The sequence below is a fragment of the Oenanthe melanoleuca genome, chromosome 3, assembly GCF_029582105.1.
Source record: "Oenanthe melanoleuca isolate GR-GAL-2019-014 chromosome 3, OMel1.0, whole genome shotgun sequence".
In the NCBI taxonomy this organism is placed as follows: Eukaryota; Metazoa; Chordata; class Aves; order Passeriformes; family Muscicapidae; genus Oenanthe; species Oenanthe melanoleuca.
This window is the reverse complement of record NC_079336.1, coordinates 99612306-99625464: the sequence shown is the minus strand read 5'-3', so window position 1 is coordinate 99625464 and position 13159 is coordinate 99612306. Positions and strand designations below refer to the sequence as shown.

The following is a 13159-nucleotide window of genomic DNA, read 5'->3' as shown; positions in this document are numbered from 1 at the left end:
TTAAATTCGACTCAGCCATTTAACTTGAAGCTTTTAAAAAGAGCAACTATTCTCAAATGGCTTACCACAAATGGCAGTGAGCTGCTTTGCAAGATCTGTTTCTTTATCATGGCAGCAGAGAAACCAACATTGAAAGAAGTATTGCTTACAGCTAATTATATTTAAGTGAAGTTAGAGATGTCCTTTTTTCCTAAATTATTTTTTCCAATTAAAAAAGCATACTTAAACTTTATTACATAAAAAGACACCAGAAGAGCATGTGGAATAGGACAGGACCAAAAGATTTCTTTTAAAATGTTTCATTCAAAACCTTGCATTTCAAGGCTGGCTTTAGTGTGTCAGAGAACAGCAACTTTAATCCTACTTACCTGTTCTATCCACAACGAGCAGGACAGGAGAGTTAGGGCATGGAAACAATTCATGGCAATATTAGAGCTTCAAAGAATGAAAGTACAATGGGCCACATCCTTAATCCCTACTAATATCCTTTAACTGGTATAACCTAGAACAGCAATGAGGTCTGTAATTTATCCTCTTCATTTACTCATCCACAGCAGTATACCAGTCAGCAGAACAGAGGGAACAAAGCACAGCTTTGTCCTGCTTCTTTCTCAGCCCTCAAGCTCCACACAGCCACTCTCAGATCTGTTATGAGGGGATCTGAATGTTCATGCATAAACTCCTTTCAATATGTGAATTGTGAAAGCAAAACTTTTGCAAAACTTAAAACTTTTCAGTGGATATAACACAGAAAAGTGTAGATAAGTAAACACACTCACCTCGTGTGGATTGCTGTAGCCCAGAAGAAGATTTGCTGCTTTAATGTCCCCATGGACATACTCATTTTCATGTATGTATTCCAAAGTATCCAACTAGGAAAGAGTTTAGAACAGAGAACATCATCATCTTCTCCACTCTGCCCCTAACCTTGCCACCAAATATTTCTCACTTAGACAGGGGAACCAAGGGCTACACAGACTGAGCTGACAAATTTGGCTTGGACTAATGGCAAAGTATAAACAAGCCATACTTCTCATGAGCTATCCCTGTGTAACCTGAGTACCAGCTTCTAAATCACAGAGCAAGAGTGAAATCAGCACTTTATAAACACCAGAGGAGATGCTGAGAACACCAAGCTCTTAGAAAGATCAGATTCCATCAGTTCTAAAGGTTTGGCATAAATTGATCCTGCTAGTTATTACATGACCAGCATCTCATGTCACAGCCCCCTGCACCAACTCCTCCAGCAGTACAATAGATCTGATTATTATTAAAAATCACATTTGCAACTCACACAAAGGACAACCCAATCCTGGCTTTTGGAGAGCACAAAGAACATTATAAGTTTATCAATTATGAAAGCCCTTCAATTTTTAAAAAAATATCATTATTTAAAATGGATGCTTTGGATTTATCCAATCTAAGAGATCCTCTTCTCTAACTTTAACATTGCCTCTACTCCATTTTCTGTCCACCTGTGCTCAGCAATAGCAGTATTTCACAGTATTCACAACACAAATCATGTTACAAAGGAGCACATATGTAACTTTCTGTTGGAATGTGCCAATCTACACCCATTTGAAAACAAAACTGGTATTTGCAGACTGGCCAAATCCTGGCCTGTATGATCAGTGTGTTCAGCAAACACACTGAAAATTTGGCATTCAGGCATTCAATTGTGAACTTTGACAAATATGGATGTCTAATACAATACCCTTCAGACACTGAAAAAAAATCAATACATGTTGAAACATGAGAATAGGCTTACACATCTCAGTCTAGACACACAGGTTGAAGTGGATGGTCTGTGTTTTAACCTATTAGAAAAAAAATTGGTTTGACCAAATTTCAGTCTGCAGGGGAGTCTTTATTTTCTACTGAATTTTTTTTTCCCTAAAAAACCCTAGAGAAATAAGAAAGTACATAGCATTTACACATTCAATTCTAAACTTAGCAGCCACCTAAAGGAACTGTATTAGCAAGATAATTCTCTAGTTGAACTCAGCAAATTTGAGACACAGCAATTTCCTCTCTCTCTGTGCATACCATTCGTGCCCCAAGTTGCAGAACAATCTCCTTCTTAAACTTGTTTCCACAATCTTCAAAGATTCTTTGAAGGTCTTGCCCCAGTCTCTCCATGACCATGAACCTGTAGCTATCAGGAAATATGGAAAAGGGAGGAATCCTTTAAGACATGACTGCAAGTTTGTGGCAGATTGAAAGGACTAAGTCTCCATTTTTGAAAATGGGTCATCAGTCAAACTGAGGCTTAATTAGCATTTATTTCATTACCTTTTTCCCTTGTACTCAGCCAGGCCTGATCCCCAAAACACTGGAATTCCTAAGCATCTTATTTTTTTGAGATTCATCCATTTTCTTACTGTAAGAAGAACATAACATTGGGTTAAAGGCAGCTGAGAACTCCAGACTTGGGTTTTTTTCTCTGTCCTAGGGCTGGCCTGTCTCTGGAGCCTATTCCTTGGTGTGCACACAATAAATGTTCTGGCTGGGTGGCTTCTGTTCTCCCTTCTGACCAGAAAGGACAACACCCAAGTAACAAAACCTGCAGCAATCCAGAATTACCACAGCATCAGCTGGCACTGGGTCAGGGTACATGAAATGAGCTGGCTCCTGAGCCCTAAAGCAACAGTTCTTCACAGAAGCAGTTAAACCCAAACTTGTCCTTGCATCTGCCTGAGTCAGAGCTGAGGCATTACTTACTGTGCTCTTGTTTTGCAGCCCTCTGGTAGAACTTCAGCTCAGAAAACAAGGGGCCATTTTCAAGATATTCCTGTTGAGAAACAAATAAACCTGATATCCTAAAAGGCATTAAAAAGAAAACAATTTCTTAAGAAAAGCCTATAAGAAATACCAAGAGAATTAAACCCTTTTTTCCTCCCCATCTCCCCAGATTCCATGTCATCTGAAATTTAATTTTATTAAGTAGCTAAAAAAAGAAAAGTTGTTTGTCAACTTTCATAAACAACACCGGTTCTTTCAGATATTATTTAAGATACTATTTTCAGAGATACTGGAGATCAGGTGTCTTTGAGATCATCAAACTGTTAAGGGGTGTAATCAAGGAAAAAAAATCAAGTCAAGGAAATACTGTATGTCATGGAAATGCCAAATATATCCCCAAGCAGGGAACGATATAAAAAACCCAAGCACCAAAAACCACAAGCATGCAATAGAGACCCAATGCTGAAAATGCATGCAAGTTAATAATTCAGAAATGAGATCTACACTTTACCACTTTAATGACATGCACTGCATCATCTTCTACAGGAACCTGAGTTTGAGGGGATGCTGCAAAGGAATAAAGAGATGGAGATCAAGCTGTATGCAGCAAAATGTAATTGCAGATAAAGACTCTGCTAACACTGAGTCAGTCAACCAAAAATACACAAAAGATAGTCTGAATTCCTGCTTTGAAAGGTCAGAGCTTTATAAAACAAAACCAACATACACAGAGAAGTTTTAATCAACAAGTAGAGAAGCAATTTTAAGCCATGTTTTCAGAAGTCTCCCCTGGATGTTAATTAAGGGGTAAGCAGGATGTCCCCAGTGCACGTCTGCACCACAATGAGTTATTCCATTAGGACAGAGGCTGTTTAAGCCATTCCAGCCAACTGGAAAACCACTGTATTTGGTTGCTGTCAATCTACTGTCGTGACAAAGACACCACTTAAAAGTTCTGACCTACATTACGCCTCCAGACAGGATTGTCTGCTTTCCTCTATCACAAATTAATTTGGCCCTAGAACCTTGATTTCTATTCTGGCATTATTTAGACACTGGCCTAAGTTAGGGATAGCACAGCCACCACCTGCCTAAAGGGGAGCTGAGGGATTGTGCCTCTCAGTGCAAGTAGAGATTTCAAAACAATAATTGACCACATGTGCCAATTACAGCCCAGGAGACAGAACCTCTGTGCACAGACAATGCAATCCTATTTTCTTCTGACCCTGAGAGAACTATCAGCTCTCTCTGATACTACTGAAGCTACACAGAGCTACACTGGGATTAAAATTTAATGAGACTAAATCATCTTTTAGAATCATCACTGAAAAAAGGTAAAAAGAATACAGTTCCTAGGAAATAAGTGTCCCTTTTATACTTCTGATAATGATCAAATACCAACAACAGTCCAGGTGTGAAACACTTCAACCATGAGCACACACAAAAATAGACCCCTTTCATCCACATAATAAAAATCAAGTAAACTTGGATCTAATCAAACCATCCAAGCTTACTTTTTTTTGATGGTCAGGGCATAAAAATACTTTTACAATGAACAGACTCCTTTAGCTGCCATCTTCCTTCAATTCTATTCAGCATCTGGGTTGAATCTGGCAGCATACACACCCCAAACACCCACAGGCTCCCCACTGACACTTCCCCATGTGAGTGCTGCTGTGCTAATAACACATTAAAGTAAGATTGAAATATTAAAACAGTAGCTCTGGAAGGTGTGAACTAGCCATAGACTCACACAACTAACAGTCACATTCAGAACACACATTAAATCTACCAGAAGGGAAATTTTGGTACACTTTGTTCTTACCATACTGTTGTACTGAAGTGGGAACTAAGGCACAGATGTTTATGTCTTTTATTTTTCTCTGCCACATATAGAATATGTGTTAATAGAAGACATTAGTAAAAGGAGCACATTCCATATGTTTTCACTGAATTCAACATCACATTACCCAAACAGAATTTGATGTGCTCCCTTGACTGGCACTGATGAAAAAAGAACTTCTGGATAAGAAAATGTAGTTCAGTACCAAGTTACTTAACAGAGATTTGATAGGTGTAGGCAGGTATCAAATTTAAATGTATTTGAAAGAGGCTGATCTAACTTCCCTGTAGACTTCTTGACATTTATAAAGAGATGCCTTATTCATGGTAATCTGGAACAGAATAACAGCTGTCAGGTTAATGAAGAAGAGCAATTATCAGGAGGTAGCCCAGCAAAAGGGCTTCACCCCCATGGTTCTTACACTGTGCTGGCCTGGACACTTTTAGAATCACACTAAAAGCACATCCTGAAGGAAAATAGATCCAAACATAGCCAGTAATGGTTACAAAGTAGAAAGGGAGAAAAGTCAAAGCTCAACAAGATACTGACACATGTGGCCCACAAAATGAGTTACATTCAAGTGCACAAAAGGAGAAAAGGCATTCTTTTTACTGCACATATATAGAACAAGGCCCAACAGTCCCCATGAATAACACTAAACTCCTCACACAATGTTGGGACAGTCTCATCCATACAGATAAGCAGAAATTGTGTGTGTACCTTTTGTTACATCACTTTAATTACCCACTTAGATCTCAACCAGCACTACTCCAGCCACAGCTCAGAAAAAAGACAGACTATTTTTTTTGTCCATAAATAAACATAAATGGTTTTTTAAAAATTGTCTCATTACTATGTATAGTTATTTAACAGACTGGAAAGGCTCCCAAGGTTTAACAAACAGTCTGATTACATACCTCATAGACCACCACCACATACTCTCCTGCGAGTTTAGCTCATAGTTAATTACTGTATACTCGTAATTAGCCATGTGCTAGCCTCGTTCTGTGTGGTAGCACATGGCTATTTATAATATTACAATCAGTTAAATGCTAGACTGCAGGACAGTGAGCAGAGACTCTGCAGGAGAGCAGTGCTGATAGGCAGGAGGTCTCTGATGGCAGATAAGCACTCACACAGGGTACCAGGAGCACTATATGGTGAGATTATGTTTGCAAAAAACCCCTTAAAATAGCATAATAAGTGTACAAGTTCCCAGCTTATGCTGCTTCTATTAACCAGAGATGCACAACCCCTGATATTTGGGGCTGTTTTCACCTCATGCCAAGAGGAGTCTCTCAAAATATTTGCAGAGGGCAAAGGGCACAGCTCTGCTTTCCCTTCCTCCCCTCCATCCCACAGTCACAGCTACCACACCAGTGAGCAGCACACAGCTTTAAAATGCTCTCTGAAATAAAGCAGTGCAGTAAGAGTCATATCCTAGCCATCATTTCTAACTGCTGTGCCTACACAAAAATCTCACCTGGAATCAGCCCATGTCCAGGATTCCCTAACAGCACAGCAGTTACAGCCTGATCATCCACTTCAACCGTGAATTTCATCCTTTTTGTTGCTGAGTGCCACATCCTTAATTAATGGCACTCTGGAAATGTTAACGAGCTATGGTAACAAAAGGGTGTTTGTGGCTGAACTGCCATTTCCTACAGCCACACAGCACAATTGCAGCCTGACAGAGGAACGTGCCAGCTCCCTTTGCCAGTTCAAACGTGCTTGTTGTAGTTTTAGCAGTTAATTTGTGGCAGCCACATTTGGAATATGGTGAAATATTTTCAATGGCTCTCACAGAACCACTTCTGTTGACAAAGTTTACACAGTGGAAAAGAAAACAGCATTGATTTGGCAGTTTGGAAAAGCTCCTGTCCACAGCTGGTGTCTTTGCCACTGCTGGATATTTTGAGGATATATTTGTTTGGGAAACATGAATGAAATTATTTTCTGAAGTTCTTTAGTTGCTACTATTCTATTTTTGCTTTGTTCTATCCATTAGCTAATCCTGAGGAGTGATACATCAGCTTAGTTTTTGCAGAAATTGAAACTAATCTCAAAAATACCACATTTTTGAAGTCACAGGTTACCTATAAAAAAACCTGGAAAAGTTCTGACCCTGTTTAAGTCAAGCCAAGAGCTGTTAAATTCAATGGGTAAAAAGCAGGGAAGGAGTGTTGCTCAGAGCATGCAATGATAAAAAAAGGATTCAAGTTGCAGCAACAGAATTACTAAAAACAAAATGTACACAAGTAAATAAAAAGCAGAATTTGCTATTAAACACAACTTCACCTATTTCTTACATAGGGAAAGTGCTAAGGCAAATGTTCAAAGGCAAACCAAGCACATTGCCTCCCCCTCCCTGACACTGCAATATCCAATACTTCCCAAAAACTGGAATGTTCAGTGTTTGAAGGGTGTTTACACCCCACTTTTAATGCAGCCTAAGGAAGACCTACTTCTCTGTTACTTTACAGATGCAGCACCATTTCCTGGACAGACTCTGCTGAGCAGCATTTTTGATCAAGTTTTATTCTAGATTCTTATTCCAGGTAGCTTTAAGACTGTAGAGGGGTTTTACACAAATTACAGATACATAACCTTCCATAAGACCCATCTTCCACAACACCAAACTAAACTGATTTTAGGACAAAATAGTGTTCAACTGCTCAACTGTTCAGCAGTAACTCCAAATGCCTCCAAGTCAAGAGGATTCAGTACTGGTGGGAAATTTCACTACATTTCTTACTTGTGTTTGTGTGAAACCTTAATCTTGACTCACCAGAGTTTTTGTATTCCACAGCAATGGAAGCCAATTGTTTGACTTTCAAAATTAATTACTCCAAGCTGGAATAGGGATGACACATCCTTTAACCCCAGGCAGAAAAGCTTTGCATGGCCTGCTCTTACAGCACTCTCAGATGGGAGCCCAGCCCTCTAATATTTAAAACTTGATGCACAAACTGTTTTCTGGCAAGATCCTGCTGCAGCCCATCTGCTGGTCTGACATGGTGCCCACTCAGAAGATACAATGCCAGTTTTAGCAGGGTACAGGTGCCAAAGACAACTGAAGGAGTGCCCTCCATGAGGCAACAGGTACCTGAGCTGTCCTCCAAAGCTCCTCCTACATCCCCCACTGGAAAGTAAACAGTAAATAAATTCAGTCAATCAGAACTGCTCTCCTGACCTCCCAGCATTACTCAGCATATGGAAAAGGAATTCCCAACACATGATGCAGCAGAACACTCCAATGTAACAGTAATAATCTCTGCAGACTTTAGACCACTGTGCAAAAATGAATGACATTTTTCAAGTTAAGATTTTTCAGCTTACAGAGGACCAAAAAAGCAAAAGAAAGGGAAGATTCCAGAAGAAGCACTCACCTGCAGGAACTAGTAAAGATAAGGAGTATTTTCTCTTTGAGAGATAGTGCAGGTCAGCCAGCCCCAAGTAGTCTCTGAGTAGCAAAATCAGGCTAAATTTATGACTTAGTTTGCCTACAGAGCACTTGCAGTATCTCTACTTGTACAGTTTAATATTAGTGACTAGACAAAAAGACCCTTCCTCAAGTGGTGTTTGTCTACTAACAAATTTATTTTCACATCTGCAGGTACAATGCATTCTTACTTGAAGAATCAACCCTGAGTTACCTGCTAGTGCTTTTAAACACAGGGCTTTGCTATTAAGATTCCTCTTTCCATTGAGCTAATAAAAGTCATACTGAATTTATCTTTTGGTATCATTTTACTGCATTTTTAATTAATTTGCTGCGTTATTTTAATTTAGGCAACCTCTGAAGGACTTTTTCTCCAGATGCAATTGCTAAAGCAGCTTCCCAAGCAAACCAAGGAATGAACTACAGGACCAAGTGTGCTTCCATCCATGCTTCTCTTCCTTGACACAGGTACACCCCTGCTCACAGTAACACAAATTATCCATGGAAATCAGTCTGAAACAGAAACAAACTCTTTCACACCCCAGCCTGAATCCCAGAGCAGCAGCAGTTAGATTGCACTATGACCCAAGCTTAAAATAAAAGGAGGAGGTCTGCTGTGGCCTGACCTCCACCAGTAGCAGGGCTCACTGTTCTGCCAGTATGAAAAGAGAATATTCACTCATTTAATCACTGTTTGCTGTTCACGAAGAAATTCTTTCCCTCTTCCTTGAAAATGAGAGGGAAAAAAAAAACTCAAAAGGAAAGGATAGTGCACTGGGTATACTGATCTCCAAAGCAGGGTACAATTCTGTGATGATTTCATCAACACTTATTTTCCTGAGCTTCATAAAATTAAAGCACACTTACAATGTAGTAGGTTCTATCATAAAAGACACCATCTAACAAACACTTCTACATAAATTGTAAAAAATATTTGTATTTTTTCAGAACCATCCATTCCTATGACAAAGAAGTCTGCAAGTAGATAGTGCTGGATGTTGCAGGCTTCACTGTGACAGAGCAATCTTAACAAAACATTGTGTGACCTTTCTGCATTTAAATTTTCTGTCCAAATTGTGCATTAATAGAGTGCTTGCAGCAGGACTAGAGAATGATTTATATAAAGACTGGTGTTAATTACTGGCTGTGATTAGAGAGATAAATGAGGGAATGTAAGGCTCCTCAGCTCTTGGTTCATTTTCCACTGCTCTCCACAGGGCTACAAACCAGTTGTGAGACCACCAATGTCACAGCCTTCTGCAGGTGCTCTTCATTCTGCTCCCCTTATCAAAGGGATAAACTGCTCTGAGGTGCCTGAGAGCAAATCAGCACCAGCAACACAAAAATTTAGAATGGACTGGAAAGAGTAAGAATAATCAGAAAACAAAGGAAAGCACTTGTGAGGCAGGGCAGAACTTGAAGATTGTGCTAACTTTCCTGCACACAGTCAGAAGTTCTAAAGCCCCACATTTGCATCCTAGGAGTCAGGGTCAGTAAATGGCTTTCAGCAGCTTTGATTTAGTGAACAGAACCTTCTTCCACAGAATGCACCCCTAGTCAATAGATTTTGCAGAGATACCGTTAAATTTCTCAAGAACGTTTTTATAGATTAATGGAGTATGGAATACTCCTAATGGGAAATTAAGCTATAACAACCACATCAAAATCTTTACACTGCTCCTGTAAAAATACTTATTAAAAGATATAGCTGGCAAAGTTAACCTTTACTTTCATAAAAGGGCTGTGCTCTTCATACCTGGCAGGCAATCGAAGCTCCTGCCTCCCCCCTCTACAGCTCCTTCAGGGTGAGCTTCTCTCTGAAAGTTAGTGCCTTGCTCTAGATGTTCTAAAACCAGGTCTGAACAGCACAGAGAAAAGGGGGTGTCTTCAAGCATCTGTATGTTAATCACAAAAATTTGTCATCTACTTCACTCCGCCTGGTTCTCAAAGCTGAATTTTGCAGCATCAAGGCCCCCAGAAAGCTGCTGAATGGTATACTTTAATATAAACACATCAGAGGCCCAGAGGTGGACAAAAAAAACCCTTCAGTGTCAATACTTAGGAATAAATGTCCATTTTCTCTTCAATTGATGAGCTACAAGGGGAACTGAGCCTTTAGTTCAGTGCTGCAGGTAGCTCCTCCTGAAAGAAGGGATTAAATAAACAAAAATACCATTACAAAAGTGGCAGCTACGTTCTCTCAGCCATGCTGTCAGTCACAAAAAACTACAGAATAGTAACACCAAGTGTCCCTGATTATATTCTCATTCTTATCCACTGACTGCTCTCCACCTCAGTTCAGTGGGAGCCAAACTGCAATGAACACCTCAATGTAAGAAATCACCTTGATGGGCTCTGTGATCAGGCAGAAAACTCAAACCTGCATGGAACTGTCTGAATCCCAGGTGCTAAGCCACTCTGAAGGTCCAGTGTGATTTGGCTGCAGCAGGAAATGACACAGCTCGATTCTGGGTGATTCAGGAGCTCAACATTACTGTGCTTACACATGGAGAGCTACACCCACTACAAACTTGCTTTCACACTGCATCCCCAGTTCCCTCACACCCTCCTGTCTGTGGGAGCTTTCTGCAGGATCCCATCTTCCTGTCCTTTATCTTGGAATGGCCATTCCCAGAGACACCTTTACTACTCAGCTCATGCTAAGGTCTGTTTCCTCATGTTAACATCTCTCACGTGCCCAATGCACAGCATCTCTCAAATGTAACCAAGCAATGCTTCAAAGGTGGTCATAACAAAGTACTAAAATGTACCAAAAGGAAAAAAGAGGTAAATAAGTTCCCTACCCTCTGGGGTCTCCTCTGTTAGCTAAAACCCCTGTCATTCCCACTGGTTCTGTCTACAGAGCAGTGATGAATAGTGTGAACTATTAAAATTCCAGAGGAAACCAAAACAGAAACTTCACCACAGGAACCTCCTGGATGTACTGCTACTGTATGTGTAGCTGATTTCAGCATAAAAGGAAGCTGGTTTGTGTGTTGGAGTGACTTGCCTATTAAGTTTTAGGCCTTAATATTCCAAATAGACTTAATATTACTGTGACTTAAAAAGATCGTGCCAGGCTTTAGGGACAATGCTGTAAACTCCTTCTAGGTGATTCTTCACTGCTCCACACAAGCTCACCTTAGTTCCTAGTTTCTATACATTGCCATGAAAATAAGAAAAACCAACCCACCCAAGCTCATAATACTGGATTTGCTCTTTCAGAGACCAGCACCAGTACATATTCTGCAGTGACCTAGAATGCTTCACAAACTCCTTTCAGAACTATTCACTCCTCACAGAGCACAAACTGACTGAAATGCAGCAGCTTCTTCTGAAGGAAACACAGAAACTTATCTAGGCCAGAGCAAATACAGAACACCATCCCCACCTCTGCTGAAAAGATGGGAATTCAGAGGCAGCACCCAGCTAAGTACTGTTACTGCTTCATTTCCTGGATGAAAACTAATTTACTCTTGGCCAGAAAACAACACTTCCAATAATCAGAAACTGAAAGAGTGCTACAGAGCATTAGGCTGGCATAAGGCCAAAACCTTGGCTAAGCAAAGTGCTTTCACTTTGAAAAGCATCACCTGGCGGTGCTTTTTGGTGGTCTTTGACACAGAGGCACCTTGGTTGCCTCACTCAAAATCCATACAAAAGCACATCAGTATCCTGCAGAATGAGCTGGACAGGCCGTGGAGAAGATGCTGCATCATGAGCAGGAATAGAACAGGAAAAACATCTCAGAAAACCACACTTGAACAAGGATCACCAACTGCATGTAAAACCAGCTTTTTAAAGTTACTGCCTTTTCCAGTTCAGGAAGCTACAAAGCAATTTGCAAGACACCCTCTTAATTATCAGCACTATTTTACCTAAATAGATCAGGCCAAATCCTCCCTGGCCGATCTGACTGCCCAGCCTCCAGGTCTTTCCCTCGGTGTCTTTCAGGATCATGTCTTTAGGGAGCGGAACCGGCAGCTTTCCCCTGCCGGGACCTTTGGGCGGCATCGTACCTTGAGTGAGGAGGAAGCGGAAGAGAAAGTTTGTTGAAAAGCTGCTGCCGGAAGGTTCAGTATCGCTCGACGTGCTTCGCCTGCCAGCACGGCGCAGGGACAGGGCGCGATGCCTCTCGGGGCGCTCCCCTTCACCCACCTCCGCAGAGCCCCCTCGGCCTCCCCCCGCCGCCGGCCGCACACTGCCCAGCCGGGCACTTCCGCAGCAGCAGGAGGAGGAACGAGTAGCGGGACGCCGTCTTTCCCCGGGGAGGGGAAACCCGGGCTGGGGATCAGGGTGTGGATCGGGGCAGGGCCGGGAGAGCCCCGCGGCCGCCGCCGCCTCCCTCAGGGCCCTCAGCGCGGAGGGGCGCGCGCCATTTCCCGCCTCCCCTCAGCCCCGCCCTGAGGCGCCGCCGCCGCCTCCCCTCAGGGGCACGGAGCGGGGACATGGCGCCCGAAAATCGCCGTGTCCCGGCCGCTCCGGCTGCTCGCTGCGTGGGCAGGGTGGAGGGAGGCGGAGGAGCAGGGAGATTATGGAGGAGGAGGGAGATGGAGCAGGGATATCATGAGGGACGGAGGAGCAGGAGGAGGTGGCGCCCGCCAAGCGGCCTCAGCCGCAGGTGTTCCCGCTCTCCTGCTCCTGAGGCCGCGCTTCGTGAGGGAGGAACTTTTAAATTTAAAATAATTTTGTGCATTGAGAAGTCGGAGATCAAACATTCTTCTGGCCGAGGTAAAAAGGAAAGTCTCAGCTGACAGGATTTGGGGTGCAGCAGGCACTTCCAGGGGACACAGCAAAATCGCAGAACTTTCATGGTGCCAGGCCTCACTCAGGCCACTGCAGTTTTCACTTAGAATCTTCGTGGCAGAAGTCAAGAGTAACAATTTCCACACAAAAGCACAGATACTCACCCCAGAACAGCACAGTGCGACAGGTAATGGCCACCTCAGCCTGCGTCCAGGCAGGGACAGAGGAGAGATGCAGCTGAGCTAAGAGTCGATCAGCCCCATCACCTTGTAAATTGGCAGTAAAGGACACCGTGAGGTGAGTTTTAATTCCCCAAGATCCCAGGGCATAGCTTTGATCACGAGCTACCATTTTGTGCAGACTTTATCAATAGGATATTCACCCAG

At 42.2% G+C, this 13159-nt stretch overlaps 1 protein-coding gene across 6 annotated transcripts in view; it reads right to left on the bottom strand.

Annotated features, from left to right (window-relative positions):
• The window catches only part of VRK2 (VRK serine/threonine kinase 2), a 36007-nt gene extending 23486 nt beyond the window's left edge, over positions 1–12521 (bottom strand). Inside the window, exons 1-7 of one of the 6 annotated variants that reach the window (XM_056488123.1) lie at positions 12186–12521; positions 11906–12046; positions 3254–3309; positions 2722–2791; positions 2293–2380; positions 2047–2155; positions 780–872 (exon numbers count right to left, since the gene is read on the bottom strand). In XM_056488123.1, the coding sequence (XP_056344098.1) occupies positions 780–872; positions 2047–2155; positions 2293–2380; positions 2722–2791; positions 3254–3309; positions 11906–12041 (552 nt within the window). In that variant the 5' untranslated portion in view covers positions 12042–12046; positions 12186–12521. Of the gene's footprint in view, positions 1–779; positions 873–2046; positions 2156–2292; positions 2381–2721; positions 2792–3253; positions 3310–11905 lie in introns of all 6 variants that reach the window. The other 5 variants (XM_056488124.1, XM_056488122.1, XM_056488120.1 and 2 more) reach the window with 5 other exon arrangements.
• Positions 12522–13159: the final 638 nt, after the last annotated feature.